This window comes from Chiloscyllium plagiosum, unplaced genomic scaffold (assembly GCF_037043375.1).
Source record: "Chiloscyllium plagiosum isolate Xiang-an unplaced genomic scaffold, Cpla_swu_hap1 HiC_scaffold_53X, whole genome shotgun sequence".
Classification (NCBI taxonomy): domain Eukaryota; kingdom Metazoa; phylum Chordata; class Chondrichthyes; order Orectolobiformes; family Hemiscylliidae; genus Chiloscyllium; species Chiloscyllium plagiosum.
Window position 1 is genome coordinate 15,523,469 of NW_028270191.1, and position 20,148 is coordinate 15,543,616.

At 39.8% G+C, this 20,148-nt stretch overlaps 1 protein-coding gene across 1 annotated transcript; it reads right to left on the reverse strand.

Annotated features, from left to right (window-relative positions):
• Positions 1-7,542: 7,542 nt before the first annotated feature.
• LOC122543357 (elastase-1-like) lies at positions 7,543-18,322 on the reverse strand. Its single transcript, XM_043681959.2, has 8 exons — positions 18,237-18,322; positions 17,093-17,160; positions 16,705-16,802; positions 15,058-15,183; positions 14,446-14,582; positions 13,579-13,724; positions 8,438-8,587; positions 7,543-7,650 (listed from the first exon to the last, which is right to left on the reverse strand). Exons 1-8 carry the CDS (start codon positions 18,274-18,276, stop codon positions 7,633-7,635), a joined length of 783 nt encoding a protein of 260 aa, XP_043537894.1. The 5' UTR covers positions 18,277-18,322; the 3' UTR covers positions 7,543-7,632.
• Between the last annotated feature and the right edge of the window lie 1,826 nt (positions 18,323-20,148).

Genomic DNA, 20,148 nt, shown 5'->3' on the forward strand with positions numbered 1-20,148 from the left:
TACAGTGCTAGCCATCTAATCAACTGAGCTAATCAACTGGGTGGATGCCACAATATCATTTGTGTCAATTTTTCTGCATCTGACATATTTTTGTGCCAACTTTGTGATGATCAGATTCATGTTCTTTTTGTTTGACTCCAATGTCTTTTTTGAAAACAATTAAAATTTGTAGTTACTGAAGAAAATTTGCACTTCTTGCCAAAGCATCAAAATAATAAAGGTTTCACAAACTTCATTGTTTGGGCTTTGAAACTTTGTATTCCAAAAACAATTCTTATTTCTTTGATATTTTCTTATTCTTGATTTCTTTTCAACTGATTGGTGTGTCTTAGTCTGTTACTGACAGATTTTCTTAATTTGCTTGTTGATAAATTTTCTGAATAGATAAATAGTCTAAACCTGATAAAAGAAGTGCCAGAAATCTTAACTCTGCCTCCCAGCCTAGTTTTTTGTTGTTTTTCTATGAGGGATCAAATAGGCTCTGGATGTCTGGTAATCAAACTGTTCTTGTAGGGGTTCTATCTGGACATATACTCTTGCCTGCTATTGGTTTTTATTGCTCTCATTGTTTGTTCTTTTTCCTTAAATGTCTGTTACCCCTTTTATTGGCTGTAAAAGCCTATCTTTGAATGTCTTGGTGATTTTTCTGTCGGGGTTTTTGTTCAGAGATTGTTCCTTCACAGCATCTGTTCAGCTTTGTTGCTGTGCTGGCTGCTTTTTGGTCTTAAAGCTGTACTAATTACTTTCTGGAAAATTGATTTTGTTGAGTTCTTTTCTCTAGATGATTTTGGATTTGTTTCTTCATCTTTACTACTCTACAATGTTTTAGGCATTGTGGTGTATTGCTGCCACCATCTTTTGTTTTGTGGTTTTAGGACCACAGCTGAGAGTTTGAATTCAAGACAGAGGGGTCAAGGAGAAGGGAAGATTAAAAGTTGTTTTTAAACCTAAGCTTCTTAGACTCTATTTTAACCCGAAATACAATCATGCATGGTAATCTAAGATATACCAAGTTCAGACCTTATTAAGAGGTCTGAATCTTGCATTATTAAGAGACTGTGTTATCTACATTCTATTGAACTTCCATCTTCACTCTGCCCACACTGTGCTATTTATGTGCTGTTGGATGACATCATTATTTGGTTGTTTCAGGGTCCTAAAACCCTTCCATAGCTGTTAACTAATGGATGTGGCAAGAATCCATGCTGGATCCTCAGTTATAATCCATATTAATGACTTATATTATTCTTAGTCCCTTCATATATCTACCATATATACCTAAGTAATAGTTGATCTCATGTCAAAGTCAACCCCCTATTTTTGGCCCAAAAATCTGGAATTTTCATGTAAAAGTCGACCCTAGTTCTTCACAGATAACAGATCAACATTTATGATTTGGAGGTGCTGGTGTTGGACTGGGGTGTACAAAGTTAATGATCGCATGACACCAGGTTATAGTCCAACAGGTTTATTTGGAAACACTAGCTATTGGAGCGCTGCTCCTTCATCAGGTGGTTGTCCTGATGACCTGATGAAAGGGCAGCACTCTGAAAGCTCGTGTTTCCAATTAAATCTGTTGGACTATACCCAGGTGTTGTGTGATTTTCAACATTTATGAGTCAGTGCGCCAGCCATTGCACTTCACTCCGGGTTTTCAGAATGACCATGATCCATGATTTATTTTTTTTCCTTATTGGTTGAGACTTCAGTTGGCCTTCTGCTAATGATATGGTATGAATTTTGGCGGGCATGAATTTCAGCCCCTCCACAGTAGTATCCATGTAATAGTCAATTCTATAAATTTAACCTTAAAAAGTAGTCAAAATACTTTGACTATTACTTGAGTATATACAGTAACTTTTCTGATGATACAAAACTAGGCAGGAAAACTATGAGGAGGACACAAATGGTCCATAAGTGAATTTAGACAGTAAGTGGGCAAGAAGATTGCAGATGAAGTTTAATGTGGGAAAACATGAGGTTATTCACTTTGAAAGGAAGAATGAAAAGGCTGGATAGATTTTAAATGGTGAGGAGCTAGTAAAAGTTGGCGTGTAGAGGGATTCGGAAGTTCCTGTACACCAGACTCAAAGTTAACATACAGCTACACCAAACAATTAGGAAAGGAAAGGTTATTGGTCTTTTGGAATTGGAGTGCTGGTGTAATTAAGTCATTCAGCAATCATACATGGCTTGGTCAAGACCAAACAGGGAGTACTGTGCACAGTTTTGCATCCCCATACCTAAAGAAGAATATAACTTGCCTTTGAAGGGGTGTAGTGGAGATGCATGAGAAGGATTCCTGAAATGAGGGTCATTTAAAAGGAGAGATTGAGTAGAGTGGGCCTGTTTCTGGCATTTAAAAGAATGAGTGGTAAACTCTTGAAAGCTTCTGAGTGAGCTGACAAGATAGATGCTGAGACACTGTTTCCCCCTGGCTCGAGAGTCTCAAACTTGGAGTCAGTCTCAGAATAAGCGGTTGGTCATTTTGGACTCTGGTAAAGAGAAAATGTTTGGAATTTGGTATCCCGTGGAAGAGCGAATACACAATCATTAATATATTCAAAGTTGAGATTGCTTGACTTTTAAACTTTAAGGGAATCAAGAGATATGGGATCGGATAGGAAATTGGTTGAATATCAACACTGGTCTTATTGAACACCCGAGCAAGCTCAAGGGAAAGGATGGCATACTTCTGCTCTGATTTACTATATTCCCATGTATAATATAATCCAGCCTGTTGTTATTGTTTGTTTGCCACAGGCTTGTCTGGGTGATGTGTGACACTGGGAAGAAGGGGGCTTTCACAGGAGGCTAATATCGGAGTTAGAGAGAGTTTTATGAGTGGGGAGCGTGTTGGGCTTTTAGGGAAGGGGGTGTTGCAGAGCTAGGAAAGGGTAAGATCACTCTTCCCTGGGATACCGAATTCCAGAGATCTACAACCCTCTTGAGTGAAGAACTTTCTCTTCGGCAGAGTCCAAAATGACCAACCACTTACTCTGAGACTGTGACCCCCTAATTCTGGACTCTCCAGCCAGGGGGAAACAGTATCTCAGCATCTATCCTGTCATCCCATTCAGCAGCTTTCTAGAGTTCACCATTAATTCTTCTAAATGCCAGAAACAGACCCACTCTACTCAAGCCCTTCTTTTAGGATGACCTTCATTTCAGGAATCCATCTAGTTCAAAGGCAAGTTATATTCTTCTCTAGGTTTGGGTATGCAAGAATGTGCACAGAACTCACAGCCCAAGCTGTGTATGATTGCTGAATGACTTAATCACCCTAGCACTCCAGATCCAAAGGCTAAATCACCTTGTTTGGTGGAGCTGTATGTTAACTTTATTTATTTAAGCACGAGAAGATGATTTTTTAGCTAAGGCATTGAGGGTCCACAATCCAATCTAGATCATCAGGGCTGAGTGATGGATTAGCTGGCTGCAGTGTAGGATAGAATATAGGGAATGGATTGTACCGTTGTGCAAATGGAATTAGATGGTCTTTGTGATGAAGAGGATATAGGGTTGAAAGCCCAGCTAAGGGGGTTAGTGGGCAGCATGGTGGCTCAGTGGTTAGCACTGCTACCTCACAGCGCCAGGGACCTGCGTTTGATTCCACCCTCGGACGACTGTCTGTGTGGAGTTTGCATATTCTCCCCATGTCTGCGTGGGTTTATTCCTGTTTCCTCCCACAATCCAAAGATGTGCAGCTCAGGTGAATTGGTCATGCGAAATTGTCCATAGTGTTAGGTGCATTAGTCAAAGGTAAATATAGGGTACTGGAATGGATCTGGGTGGGTTACTCTTTGGAGGGTCAATGTGGACTTGTTGGGCCAAATGGCCTGTTTCCTCTGTAGGCAATCTAATCTAATCTAAAATTGTTTACTTCATATCCTGCACTCATTTTCACTATGAGGGAGAAGTGTTGGAAGGATTAGCTGGCTGTTTATTAATCTGTTGAGTCATGCCATGAGCAAACCTTCCATGGCCAACAAATCCTGGAGTGGACTTAAGTCTAGAACATCTTAGGCATAGATGCTATCAACTGAGCCATCTCATCTCCCTGGTGGGCGAATAGAAGGCTGAAATTGCAAACAGTCTGGTACAGCCTGAGTGTGTGCGAGTTATTAGCAAGAAAAAGAGCTTGTGGTCATGGTGCGCAATACTTCTGATCTTCCAGTTTCCTCCACTAAACATTGGGAAGGGAAGCCATTGCTTTGTTGTCATGGTTACGATGTATAAGTATAAATGCAGCTGCATAGGTAGGGGTAGTTCTCTGGAACAATAAAATGATGAGGTGTTTTTGGAGGAAAATGGTCAGGTCAACTGTTCCAAAGGCTGCATAGAATTTGAGACGGATAAGGAGAAATAATGTGCTATTGTCATAGAGACTTGTTTCTAACTGTAATTAGAGCAGCTTGAGCAGTTGATTAGCCAGTACGTCTTAGAAATATGCAGTAGAATGCTGTTCCTAACTGCAGAAATTTATTTGTAGACAGGCCCCAAGATGTCCAAATACCAAGGCTGAACAGTTGCAGGGGTCCTCAAGCTGACCCCTTTGGATGGCAGTTGGTGCTGCCTCAAATTCCACCTACAGTTGCAATTCTTCATTCATGCCATGTACCTAAATGTGTTCCTTTCTGTGATCCATCATAGTTCCTATTATTTTAAATTCAATCTTGAATCTACTGATTACCACTATAAACTAAAAGTATTGTGAGGTGCTTGGTTAAGGTTGACCATTGTATTCTGGCACTAACACCTCTTGAACACCTAGAGGAAAAGAACAAAAGCATATTTATGAGTGTTGGCAATAAGATATCAGTAAAACTCGAGTAAAATATAGCTTTACATGGCAAAGCAACATTATGATTTTTGATGCATTGCGTGCCTTTGAGTGAATGCATGCATGCAAAATGTCCTGATATAATTGTAATACTGTGACGTTAAAGCTAAGTCACTGATTTGCACCTTTGTTAATCTCCTCTTATCTTCATTCAGCCGTGCTGGTTAAGTGCATCATTCTCCTGTAAGCAGATGGAACAGGGACAGATGCTAGGATAAGAAGAACCTGTTCTTATGTGACAGTCATGCCCTCCAGATAACCCAAAACACTTCACAGGCAATGGATTACTTTTGTAGTAAACAATGTTCTTTTGTAAGCAATATGCACCAAGCAAGAATCCAGCTCCAGCAAATGAGTAAATGACCAGTTAATCTGTTTTTGGGGCATTTGGTTGAAGGAGAATGTTGGACAAGACACAAAGGGCACTCTTTGTTCTTCTTCAAATAGTAAAGTGGACTCTTTTGCACCTGCATAGTTGGATATCTGACATCACATTTGAAATATAGAACCCCTGAAAAATCAATGTGTTAATATCGTTAGAATATTAATCATATAAACAATAACATTTATATATCTGCTGAGTTTCTCCAGCATTTACTGTGTTTATTGTTAATATCGTTGATATTCAGGTTGTACGTTTGCTCGCTGAGCTGGAAGATTTATTCTCAGACGTTTTGCCACCATGCTAGGTAACATCATCAGTGAGCCTTGGTTGAAGCGCTGGTGTACTGTCCTGCTTTTTATTCATGTATCTGGTCTGTTGTGGTGGGTGATATCACTTCCAGTTCTTTTTCTGAGAGATTGGTAAATAAGGTCCAAATCCATGTGTTTATTGATGGAGTTCCGGTTTGAATGCCAGGCCTGTATGCATAGACTCCCCTTCTTAGATGTCACAGTAGAATGAAAAGCCAATGGAGAGCTGCAGACCAGCGTCGACAGGAAAGTGACACACACTGACCAGGTACTCAACTACAGGAGCAATCACCCCAACATCCACAAATGGAGCTGCATCAGGACGTTATTTAAACGAGCTACAACACACTGCAGCACCCAGGAACTACGTGATGCCAAAGAAAAACACCTATACAACGTATTCAAGAACATCGGGTGCCTGATAAGCACAGTCTGCCAATTCCTACATAACTAACCTAAACAGGAAGACACAACACACCTAAACATCGATTCTCCTGCTCCTTGGATGCTGCCTGACCTGCTGCGCTTTTCCAGCAACACATTTTTCAGCTCTGATCTCCAGCATCTGCAGTCCTCACTTTCTCCTAGAGACTCTAGCCACACTATCATACATTAAAGGCATCACGGAGATGACAACCAGACTACTCCAGCCCCTCGGCATCATGGTAGCCCACAAACCTACCAACACACTGAAGCAATTCTTGATGAATCTAAAGGACCCTGTACCAACAACCCGTAGAATGAATGTCAAGTACAAAATACCCCACAGGACTGCATCAAACATTACATTGGAGAGACTAGCAGGAAACTAGTCACCAGCATATACAAGTACCAACTAGTCATCAAAAGACATGATCAACTATCACTAGTATCCTTACACACAGACAATGAGGGACACCAGTTCGACTGGGACAATACATCCATCCTGGGACAGGCTAAACAAAGACATGCATGGGAATTCCTAGAGGCCTGGCATTCAAACTGGAACACCATCAATAAACACAATGATTTGGACCCCATTTACCAAAATCTCAGAAAAAGAACTGGAAGTGATATCACCCACCACAACAGACCAGATACATAAATAGAAAGCGGGACAGTACACCAGCACTTCAACAAAGGCTCACTGATGATGTTACCTAGCATGGTGACGAAACATCTGAGAACAAATCTTTTGGCTCAGCAAGCAAACTTACAACCTGAACCTCAACCTGAGCTACAAATCTTCACAAAAAACTCAAATAGTTGATATTCTTAAATCAAGGAAACATAATGTGTGTGTGACCCAAGTGTTCAGAGGCAACACTTTCTTGTGAGTGGAATCTTTAGAGTTTGTGGGTGTCTTGTGTGCTGCCCGAAAAAGTGGTGAGACGCCCACACTGACTTTCAGGATGTAGGCTCAGCACATCTTTTGCCGATTAAGCTCTTAAGATGTTAGAAATGAGAATTTTCTTGGTGATGCTTACAGTGAAATTTTATTAACATGCTTGGAAGACAATTATTTTTTCTTTGCAAATTGTCAGCAAACTTTGGCAGCCTTGCATATACCAAATACTACCTTGTGTTGGGCCACAGTTCAGATAGCAGTGACTCACTTAGTGATCTTCATCCAGACTACCCTGGCAGGATTCTTGACTGAGAATATCTTTTTTCACCAAAAAGATTTGTCCTTATAATTAGTACTTATAAAGCACCATTTTTGAATAGTATTGTACTGCCTTTGTGCTTTGCTTTTGCCATGTTTTAAATTTGCAGCCAGTTCCCTTTTAAAGATCAGCAGTCTTTTAAGAGCTGTTGCTGAATAGCCTGCAACCCCTACCCATGCATGTTTCAGGCATACCATGTGCTATGTGCCAAGAGTACAGAACAACTGTATATAGAACTTAAATTAAGATTGCATAATGTCAGCACAGTGCAGCACAACATCTGAAGCCCGATAATCCCACCCACACCTGTTGCAACTAGTCCACAGAATAAGCCAGAAAAAACATTCATTTTGAGAAGCATTTTGATTTAAATGTACTTTATTGATGGAAATTTATTGATACATATAGCAAAGCTCCAGATCTCAGATATGAATAACTGCCCTTCAATGATCAACCTTTAGTGATGACCTGAAAAATAAAACATGATTTACGTGATTATTAAAGACATGTTCATTGTTTCTGCAACCTTTGTCCTTTCAACTGTGTTTGATTAAATTGACTGCCACTCATAACTTTGCCTCACATTGGCTTTAATGATATGTGCAATGTGATTAATTTAAATACAATTTCTGCAGGCCCTCTACCCATTTGCTTCTGACTTGTCAGTTTTGAATTATCAGGCCTGCTTCACTTTTGGAAACAGTCTCTAACCTATAAATTTTATGTGACTTTTAGAAATTCATGAAATAAGTTTAAATTATGCTGATTTTACCCATTTGATCTCATTATCAGAATACCATCCATTATGGTTCCCTACTACTACAGCCCATTTGTAAATTAGCCCATTGCCCTGGCCTTAACACTCTTTCTTGTATCCCCACTCTGGCTGTTTATTGATCTCTGTGTGACCGTAAGCTTTTTTATAAATAGTAATGTGGCAGGCACTGTCATTAGGACTGCACACTATTAAGTGCTCCCCATTGTTGAACTGTTCGAGATAGTGGTCCATTGAAGTGAGTCTAGCCTCCAGAAAATTGTCTGGGTTTGCTAATTCACTCCTGCCTAGCATTGCTGTGTGGTCCAAATAGTTTTAAAGTGTAATGGAGATAAAAAAGAATCGACTGATTTTAACTGAATAGTGATAGATATTGGTGACTTAAATCTCAATTGGATAATTTTTAAAGCAAATCTATATATTTAGAGAGTATTGTTGTATGTTGATATATTATTACAAGAATTAAAAATCTTAACTCACCTCATTGATCCAATCTATCTCAGCTGAGACACGGGTCCAGACTGTTGGTTTCATGTAGAACCTGCATCCTCCTGCATAGATGAAGCTGGTCACTCCATGAACATAGAACTTCCCATCTTTCTCACAGTTCAGAGGACCACCAGAATCTCCCTGTGTGAGAAAGAAGAGAAATTCCGTTGCCATTCTATTCTTCTAAATTCTATTCTCGCTGTTCAAATATAGGGAGAGAAAGCATGGTACAGCTTGAGTCAATGAATCATCGAATCCACATGGTATGTGTAATTTATCCGGACAGAAGTTGTATCCTGCCCATTTCATTTCCTGAGAGAAGCTTCTCTTGAACTACTCCCTCAATCTGTGGAGAATGCAACAGTGTTAACTTTTCAGGTCAATGATCTTTACAATGATGATATTCAGACAGAGTTACAGCCCTGAAATGTTTCTCTCGCAATAGATGTTGCCACCTACTGAGTATTTTCAGCATTGTTTGTTTTCATTGTTGAGTTCAGGTTTAGCAACAATACAGATTAGCATTAGTCAGGATGTGCAGGCTTCTGTTTGTTTATCCGCTTTTGCTCAGTGCTTAATATACCGTTTTTGTTGTGCTCAGATAGCGCCTGAGTATTCCAAAAATATATTTTTGTATTTATAGTTATATGGAGCTTGTGCGTATGAGCAGCAATGCGACCAGATGATTCTTGCACTGTATCTCAAGCCATTTGATGCATCAAACAAGTATTGGCAAAGGAACCATTGTCCCAGTATTTTAACAGTTGAACAGTTGAACCAGCTTTTTGAGCAAGGCAGAGTTAGCGACAGTTGTTTTTAAAAAAAATGTGCAGCAAGTTTCCCAACAGGCCACCATCAGCAATTCACACTGAGAGCTTTTATTTATTTAGGCTACATATTAGCGCTTACCGACACATAACATGCCTGCGAGTCATTGCCCCAAGGCCATCCCCTTGAATGCAGCAGAAATATCACTGCACACCGTATAGTATTTATGCAGCTGTGTAAATTTTGTGCTTGCCTATTTGGCAATTCTGTGTGGACAGCACCTGTGTTAACGTGCGTTGAAGTCTGTTACCCAAAGGTATGCAAGTGCTTCAATTCTTTAGATGGGATAATCTACCATCACCCACCATAGAAATTATGCATGTTAATTGAACTGTATATATACAGAGTACTAGATACTGAAAATTATAAAATCAAATCAAGCAAGGATATGCAACAAACTTGTATACTGGAGGGACTAATGCAAAAATACTGGAGAAAATGATGCAAATTGTGAGACAGTCATATAAAATGTACATTCCAGAAGACATTGCATCAGATACCACTGTCAGTGTTTGACTTCTGCACTACAGAGGCAGTGGGGATGGTTGGGAGAGGGGAGGTTATTGCAGATTAGCAAGGAGAACAGTACCAAGCTCTCCTTTCCTAAGATTGATGAGTAGGATTTAGTTTCAGTCACATAGACTCTCAGAGTTCCAGAGTGCCGTTGCAGTCTTTATCCTGGCAAGAGGAATATGTGTGAGCCCCAAAGCTCCTAGAATCTTATGTAGCTTTTACTTTTATCACAATATACATATGAGAAACTCTAGAGGTCCATAGAGTAGGGAGATGAGAAGGAATTTCTTCTCTCAGAGAGTAGTGAATCTGTGGAATTCTTTACCACAGAGGGCTGTTGAGGCTGGATCATTACATTCAAAGTAGACAAACAGGAGGCTGGAAGAACACAGCAAGTCAGGCAGCATCAGGAGGTGGAGAAGTCAGCGTTTCAGGCAAAACACTTCTTCACACATCTGTCTCTAACTCCTGTTAAGGATATTCAGGATGAGATAGACAGATGTTTATTCATTAAGGGAATCAAGGGTTATATGGAAAAGATAGGAAAGTGAAATTGAGGATTATCAGATCAGACATGACTTCATTGAATGGCAGAGCAGACTCGATGACCGTAAGACCATAATCTCTAGGAGAGAATTAGGCCATTCAGCACATGGAGTCTGCTCCAGCATTTGATCATGGCGGATATGTTTCTCAACCCCATTCTCCTTCCTTCTCCCCATAAACTTTAATCCACTTACTAATCAAGAGACAATGGCCTAGTGGTATTTTTACTGGACTGTTAATCCAGAGACTCAGGTAATGTTTGGTTAAATTCCTGCCTTGGCAGATGGTGGAATTTGAATTCAATAAAAATCTGAATTAATGATGACCGTGAAACCATTATTGATTGTTGGGAAAAAAATTTGGCTCCCACAGCAGATGACTCTTAACTGCCCTCTGGGCAATTAGGGATAGCCTAGCCAGTGACACCCTCATCCCATTATTGGATTAAGAAAAAAGAACCTATCACTCAATGACTTGGCCTCCACAGCCTTCTGCAACAATGAGTTCCACTGTCTTTCCGGTGAGGTTCCCCTTCAAATCAACTCTGGCCAGTGCTCCCTCATGCCCTTGTAGTCATTGCATCTGATTACAATTTCTTCCTCTCAAATTGCAGGGTGAATTCCAACATATCATGGTCACTGCCCCCAAGGGGTTCCTTCACCTTTAGCTCCCTAATCAAGTCTGCCACATTACACATTACCAATCCAGAATTGCCTGTTCCCTAATGGGCTCTACCACAAGCTGCTCCAGAAAACCATCTCATATACATTCTTTTTCTTGGGATCCACGACCAAACTGATATTCTCAGTCCACCGAAATATTGAAGTCCCTTATGATTATTGTAACAGTACCTTTCTCACATGTCTTTACTATTTCCTGATTGATTTTCTGCCCTACATCCTGACTACAGTTAGGAGGCCTGTGCACAACTCCCATCAGAGTCTAAAAACCAAAAGAACTGTGGATGCTGTAAATCAGAAACAAAAACAGAAATTGCTGGAAAAGCTCAGCTGATCTGGCAGCATCTGTGGAGAGAAATCGGAGCTAATATTTCGGGTTGACTGACCCTTCCTCATAACTTCCCATCAGGGTCTTTTTTCCTTTGCGATTCCTCAACCCTACCCACACAGATTCTATGCCTTCCAACTCTTTATCATTTTTTGCTATTGATTTTAATTTCATATCTTATAAACAAGGCAACTGCACCCCGCTGCCTGTTTCTTCAATAGGACGTGTATCGTCAGATATTTAGTTGCCAGTCCTGATCCCCATGCAGCCACATCTTTGTGGTGACATCACTGGGCTGAATGGCCTACTTGTGCTCCAGTGTTGATAGGCAATAGAGATAGAGACTCCCTGCGCCTAGCTTTTGCCTATAGAAAATTCAGCTCAGGTTGTCTGTTGTGTCACACCCCAGGTGGTCCTAGAATGCCTTTACTGTGCATTTCTGAAAATATTGTAGCACATCTTTTTTCAATTTAAATTGCATTATTGCTGGACTCACTGTGGGATCTAGTATACTGAATTCACCATTTTTTGGCTGCAATAGCAGAACTATAGAGTCTTTAAAATGCTGGAAAATGCGCCAAAGAAATATTTTAAAATATAGTATTTATCAGGAAGAGCCAAGGAAATAAATCTCCATCTTCAGTTCTCACATTTCCCATCAGAAATTTCCAGGTCTGTCATTCCAAACAGTCCTTTTTTGTATACTAATGGCTCCCCCATCACACCCTCCAATACATACAAGTGAACCTTGCATTTATACCTGCTGTTTACATTGCAAGTTCATGTTCCACTGCACCCTCATTTGAACTTTTCATCTGTCAGAGATGCCTACATTAGGTTTTGGTTTTCTGCAAAAGGCAAATCAAATTTCATAAAGTGATTCTGAAAATATTGGGAAATGACCAAATCCTGTGCAGCAGAATGACGTTTAATTAATCCAATTTCAGTAAAGCACTAGCATTGGTCACAGGGGTCTATATTCAGAGCTGTTTATGAGCTATCAGTAGTTTTATCTACTGTGTCTGTTGCTCCCGATGTGGTCTCCTCTACATTGGGGCGACAGGACGCCAACTTGCGGAATGGTTCAGGGAACATTTCCGGGACACACGCACCCAACAGCCCCACCGCCTTGTGGCCGACCACTTCAACTCCCCCTTCCACTCCTCCAAGGACATGCAAGTCCTGGGCCTCCTCCACAACCAAATCCAAGCCATCCAATGCCTGGAGGAGAAACATCTCATCTTCTGCCTTGGGAGCCTTGAACCCCAGGGCATCAATGTCGATTTCACCAGTTTCCTCATCTCCCCTCCCCCCACCTTATTCCAGATCCAACTCTCCAACTCGGCACCGCCCTCTTGAACTGTCCTACCTGTCCATCTTCCTTCCCACCTATCTGCTCCAGCCTCTGCTCCGATCTATCACATCTTCATCTACATATTGCCTTCCCAGCTACCTTTCCCCCAGCCCCACCCCTTCCTCCCATTTATCTCAGTCCCCTTGTCTCCCCCTCTCCCCCCGCCATTAAGAGCTTATGCCCGAAATGTCAACTCTCCTGCTCCTTGGATGTTGTCTGACCTGCTGTGCTTTTCTAGCACCACACCTTTTGACTATGATCTCCAGCATCTGCAGTCCTCACTTTCTCCTTATTTTGAAGTGTGTCAGTTTTTTTGTCTCGTGTTTTAGATTGGTAGATATGGGTGTTGTTAAAACCAGATTCCTGAATTATCTTAATGTGCCTTTCAATAAACTTCAAAATAGCCACAAGAGTACTACTGAACATTTGTTTGTCACAGTAGTCTGAGTGAGACAGGTCATTTAGTTCAGACCACCCAAATGTCTTTCTCATTTACACTTTTATAACAGGCACACAGAAAGAAGAACTTTTCCATGTAGATCAGGGCTGGATTCAAATCCAGGTTCTTGGTGTGAACGGCCAGCCTACAGATTAATTTCACCATATCATCTCCTTACAACTTTTATTTGTGATTTGTGAATGAATGATGATCGGAAATCCAAAAATGCTGGTTGACATTTTCACTACTGTTTTCCCCATTGCATTCTCATAACCAGCTGACAATATAGCTCTGGGTTCTGTGAGTCAGTTGTACTGATCAAGCATTTATTTCACATTTACTGCAGTTTCCTCTGGCATTGTCTATAAAAGGCTGTATACCTTAATATCAACTGTTATAGATTACTATTTTGTCCTGTGGAAGGAAAACATCCGACACCATTACCTGACAGCCTGAGACGAAACCATCTCCGCCTGCACACACCATGATGTCATTGACATAGTAGCCCCAAAGGTCAGGTCTGGAACAGGTTTTGTAGTCCACAATCCGAATGGGAACCTGCTGAAGAGTAGAACTAACTTCCCCACCATCTATATCAGAGAAAAAACATCCAATGAATCCTATGTTTCCTCTTTTCAATTTATCTTGGTTTAGTCTATATTTTTCTCTGATCATCTCACTCTGAATTTGTCATTCTTGTTTTCTCTGAGCTTCATACATTATCCTAAGCTCCCTTGCCTGAACCTGCAACCTCTTGGTGTTGATTCAACAAACAGATCAACGGGCATTTGCTGGGGTTCAGCTGCTGGATCTGCATCTGAATTTCTGGATCATATTGATGACCTGTGAATGTTGGTTAGTCTGAAATAGGGCAGTTTTGTGATGTGAAATGATCAACATTGCCTCAATATCATTTTATTTATGACCCTTATAACCAGGGTTAATTTTGATGCAAAGTCATAGGGAGGAAAGGAGAAAGTAGAAATCTATTGCAGCAACTGGCAATTATTTATTTTAATCTTTTGCTCAACTTTGGTTCAACACGAAGTATGTTAAAAATAAGATCCTGTTTGCTTTGTTTTCTTGTTTCTTTCCAATTCCCAGATGAGTAATAAATTTAAGAATTTTATCCAGGCAAAATACTGTTGCTTTTCTTCAATTGAGCATTTTTATGAAGCTCATGTTTTGCCAGCGAGCTAACACAATTAGCTCAATTTAAAGAGCCAATCTCCAATACAAATGAAAGATAAATTATCTCCTTATAATTTCTATAATAGAATAATATTCAAGCATAAATCCAAAAGCACTTACTAAATTTGTAACCCCATCCAGTGGCAAAGCACAGGTAGTCATTTGGCAGAATCTCTCCCTTTTGTGGCAGTAATGCAAGCTGGACTTTGTCATTGAGAATTGCCTCTTCAGCAAGGCGAACCATTGCAATGTCATGTCTACATGGCATAAAATAGTTTTTCAGTGTTTTAATTAATTACAGAATTTGACATATCTCATTATCTAGCTAATGAAACACGCCATTAGGTGCTCTATAAAGTAAACCAAGAATGCTGAGCTTTTTGTTGTGTCAATCATTTCCTTTTTAAGATCAGCATATGTAACTGGAGTAAAATGCACAATTACTCTGTTGTGATGATCTTGTTTGTGGCCTGATATTATACTTAACTGCCTTTATTCTGCTTCAGATTGAACAAAGCTGTGTCCACCTATATTATTTTTGATATAACTGCACAACAAGATGGATACCTATGGCTATTGACTACACTTCACTTGTGACTTAAATTATCAGATTAATGAGGAGGCATTTCCTAATTCCGAAGCAGAACTATTGTATATCTTCAGTCTCCATGAGACATTTTAAATATTATTCCATTGCTCAAAGATAAATAATTTGCCTTATGTTGTACTTACCCAACAGAAAGGTCTCCAGTCCACTTCTTATTCAGCACAACTTTATCAACTAATATGTACTGTTCAGGGCCTTCTGTCTCATAAATGTTGTGGTCACCCAATGCAACACGGTATACCAAACCTGGCCTGTTTATGAACAAAAGAAATTGACTGTATTATTTTAAAATGGATCACAATGAAGGGTGAGATTCTAACTCACTCAAAACTGATTTGTTTAGCATCACAAACTGGAACCCCTTGGTTAGTGGCCATACATTTCCAAATAATTTTGAGATCTTCATCATGATAAACAAAGACAAAAAAAAAATGAGATTTGCACAAAGGACAATAATATAAAAGACTAAGCAGATACAGTACACAATGATTGATATTTTCCATCTTGTAAAATCAGAGCGCATGAAAGAAATATGACCCTGCTATTGGAAGGATATTATTAAATTGGAGGGGGTTTAGAAATGATTTACCAGGATGTTGCTGGGAATGGAGGGTTTGAGTTATAAAAATAGGTTGGATAGGCTGGGACCTTTTTCACTAGAGCGGAGTAAGTTGAGGGGTGACTTTATAGAAATTTATAAAATCATGAGGGACATGATAAGGTAAGTAGTAAGGGTCTTTTCCCTAGGGTGGAGGACTTCAAAACTAAGGGAAATCTTTTTAAGGTGAGAGGAGAAAGTTTTAAAAAGGACATGATGGACAGCATTATAAACACAGAGAGTGGTTCAAGTGTGGAATGAACTGCCAGAGGAAGTGGTGGATGCAGGTACAGTTACAATGTTGAAAAGACATTTCGATAAGTACATGAATAGGAAAGGTTTGGACGGATATGGGCTCAACACAGGCAAGTGGGACGATTTGGGAACATGGTCAGTGTGGACTAGTTGGACTGAAGGGTCTGTTTCCATGCTGTATGACTCTGTGACTCCATGAGCCCCACCAAGGTGATGGGAAGGCAAGCAAAGCATACCTAGTGATAACTACTGTTCGGTTATTCTTTGCATCAAATTATTTTCTGAGTAATTGGCTATGTGAATGAGTGGATTGACAATTTTCTTTCAGGGTTTTGTCAGATCTGTGTACCCAGAGATGCAATAAAGTGACCCAGGGTTGACTGGCTCACTGATCTTTGCTCTTCGTGGGGAAATAGCTTCCCTATGCTTAGTGTATTTCCATGATATCACAAGGACATTGGGTATGTCCTTGGGCAACTCTTGAGCTAGATAACGCACCTTATACCATTCCAGGCTTTAAGCAATGAAGATTCATGCAACTCCCTTTCATTTATTTTATACAGCCGCCTATCATCTGTGCAAATTTAAAATGTTTCTAATGGACAGATTCAGTCTGAAGAGAGAAAACAATAAGTAAGGTCCACAAAGCCCTAAAAAGACATTACAAATCTTGTTTGAGTTCCAATAAAATTCCATTAGACTTTTGGTAAAAGATAGATACAGCAAATGCTCAGGAAGGAGAAAGAATATGAAGTAAAGGTGACAGAACAGAGTTATAGAAAAGAGAAAGGAAATAGGCCTCAAAAGGACGGCAGGGAGTTTGTAAATGTTGCAGTAGGATTCACAAATGATGTGGGGCAGGCTATAAGCTACAACACTTGTAAGAGTCAAAGAGTGAAATGAGAATTAAAATAATTACATGTCTACACAGTGACCGGCAGTCATCACCCATCTGGGATGAACCAGACTGCCTCCGCATGTATGATACCAGTAACTAGATAAGCCTTGAAGTGAAACCTGTTTAAAAAAAAATGGATTATTAGTCTAGCACATTTAATTTTGAAATATTTCTTTCATGTTCATTGAGAAAATACTTAAAAAGATCTGAAAATTATTTCATAAAAATATAAGAAATAGTTCTTTAATTGATATAAGCTTGTGACACACAGATTCCTATTTGTCTGACAGAATTGGCTTCCTCTTCTAAATCAAGTAATTCAGAGAATCATACAGTGCAGATATTGTTAAATTATTAGTTGTTAAATGTCATTATTGCAGAAAGAAAAAAAACAGTAAACATTTCATACCTGCCATGGCCAAGCATTGGGCTGAGATTCAACTCCTCCAATGATACGTGGCGTTTCAAAGCACTGCCCTACATTATAAAATTAAAACACCATTTTATGAATAAATCTGTTGTGCATGTGTCAAATCTTGCCACTTCATCTAAAGTGTATGTCACTCATACAGTGACTAAGGATGGATTATATTCTTGAGAGTCAGTCATTGCTCAGTGGAGTTTAAATTTTTATGCAACTGAATAATGAGACAGTGGAATATGTAGTTATGTGCTCGACAATGAGTATTTCAGGAATAACACTAAAATATAGGATATGGTAATATTGGTCTTGAGTACGCTTCACTGCCTTCAGGTGGGACACATGCACAGTTGAGTCACTTAACTGTTGACAGCTGTTCTGGTGTGCATTATTTCCCCATTTGATAAAAAGTCAAAACTTGTATTTAAATCATGCCTTTCACACCCTCAGGATGTTCAAAAACACCTCACAGCAAATGAAATACTGTACTTCTGAAATGTAGTCACTGTTAATTTGTAGGTAAATATGACAGCTAATGTGTGCATAACACATTCCCACAAACAGCGTTGAGATAACAATCCAATTCATCTATGCTTTAGCTATGTTGGTTGAAGAATAAATGTTGGTCAGGACTCTGGAAAATCTCCCTTCTCAGTTTCCAATAGTGGAGTGGATCTTTAAATCTCCACCCGAAAGGGCCTCGGTTTAACAACTCATCTGAAAGATGGGCAACTTTGGCAATAAAGTATTCCCCCAACTATTCCACTGTAATGACAGTGTGCATCATGTGCTCATGTCTGAGGAGGGGTGCTTCAGATCATTATTCCCAAAAGGTTTTCTCTATTAGATAATGAGAGAAAATACAATCTTTTGGTCTGACTGGACCAGCTATATCCCTGCATAGCAGGGAAGTGATCTATACAATACCTTCTCTTGGAGTTACTTCATAGGATATTCTCTGAAGTGGAAAGAAAACCTCCATGTCCTCAATGTGAACATAGAAGTGATTGTAAAGTTCATATAAAATGAAGCTGAGGAATCTCAATCACACTGAACCAATTTCGGCCCATGTTGACCAAATTAATGTTACTCAACATCAGTTATACTGTAAGATGCAAATGTTTCTACTCACCAAGCAAGGCAAGGCTCACCAAGATTACCAATCTCAACATTTTGGTAGCTCTGCTGGCTGTGTGCAGCGACTGATCTCGCACTGTGCCTTCGCTTTAATACTGTTTTCTAATCTAAAGAATTGGCAGTAGTGTGTCAATTAATCTATTAATTGTGGGAAAGGTAGTGACTGTAGTGAGATACATTTGTAATATGCATCATTAGTTTTTGTAATATCACTGTTAATATGTGAAGGATTCCAGCTGATTTCAATTCAAACAACAAATAAATTAATAATTTATTTTATCTCCCCTAGCACTTCTTGCTTGGGTACAAGTTTAAAGCTGCCTGTCACCATCTTGTACATTGTTCAGGTGGCTGTTATTTACATGTGAATCTGTACACCTAATGGCATAAACTATTTGATGCAGGGTGCATTACAATTTTGTCCAGACCTTCCACCCAGTACTGGATAATACAGGGGAGTGGGATGATGGGATGGGGAATGATGCCTAGATGACTTTCCCTTCCTCAGGGCCATTGAAGTCATTACAGTGCTGCTATTCTGATTAACGTGACCCAATTAGCGGGTCAGCCATGGTTTTGTGGTAGCATTTTTATCCCTTACAAGGCACACTTGAGGAGTTGAATATATAGTCTAAGCCAACAGTCCAGTGCAATATTGAGGGAGTGCAGTCCTTTCACAGGTGCTACCTTTTGGATGTAAACTCCTCTGTGCCTTTTTAGATGGCATCATTTCAAATAAATTGGATCATTGTCCCAATTTTCTGAGTAACATTTATCTTGCAACCAATATCACTAAAAACAGACAATCTGGTCAATTATCTTATTTCTGTTCTGAGGGGTTCTCATGCGCAAATTGGCATTTTTGTCCACAGGACGTAAACAGTGCTATACAATTGGAAGTTCCTTCTTTCTGATAATGTGTACATAGTTTCCCTGTTAATTGCAATTTTTTAGTTGATGCAAATTGCAAATAGAATCATGTTGTTTAGCTTGCTAAACTGTGAAATGAATACAGCATTTTAAAAAATGAGAGCAACTGAAATGAGCAATAAAGCAAGGAGCTATTAACACTGCTAACATACAATACAATTAATAAGGGAAAGGGCTCTTGTGGTGCAGTGGCAATGTCCTTACCTTTGGATCAAAAGGCCTGGATTCAAATCCCACCTGCTGCAGAGGTGTGTCATAGCATCTCTGAGCAGATTGATTAAATAAAATCTCCAAATAACAAGATCCCTCCTTTTCGAGTACATTGATGATTGTATTGGCACCATTTCAAACTGTTACCCCAGACTGCAAGATTTAATTAGCTTTACTTTTAATTTCCACCCTTTCAATGGTCCACCTCAGACTTTGTTGTTCCTTCACCCTCTAGTTCCATTTTCGTTAGTAGCCTATCAACCAATATCCATTATCTCCTACAACTATGTTGACTCTACCTTCTCCCACCTGTTGCCTGCAAGGGTTCTATTTCACTCTGTCTGTTTCTTTGTCTGTCACAGGTGTTCTGACAATATCACTATTCTTTTCCTCTACCCACCATCTCATCTTCAATCACATTTGTTCCATTTTATACTCTTCTGCTCTTAACTCTTTCCTCTCCTTCTCAGAATCACAACAAAATTCCCCTTGTCCTTATTTTCACCCGACCAGCCTCCACATTCAACAGATCATACTCTGCCGCCTCAACTTGACATCGCTACCAAACACATCCTTGTATTCCCTTTCAGCATTCCAGAGACCATTCCCTACATGGCGACCTCGGCCATTCTTCTTCATTCTTAATGGCTCTCCCCTTCCAGTACCATCTACCCATTAAAATGCACAAGCTGCAACACCTACCTTTCCTCTTTCTCCCTTCCCACTGTCCAAGTCTCTAGACACTGCTTTCAGATGGAATGATTTAC

Coding starts and splice junctions, on each gene's coding strand:
- LOC122543357 (XM_043681959.2), bottom strand. CDS start 18,276: ATGTTGAGATTGGTAATCTTGGTGAGCCTTGCCTTGCTTG. Junction 15,184..16,704: donor GCCGGTCACTGTGTAGACAT/GTAATTATTTTA, acceptor GTTCATAAACAG/GCCAGGTTTGGTATACCGTG. Junction 13,725..14,445: donor TGGATGGGGTTACAAATTTA/GTAAGTGCTTTT, acceptor TCTCTGATATAG/ATGGTGGGGAAGTTAGTTCT.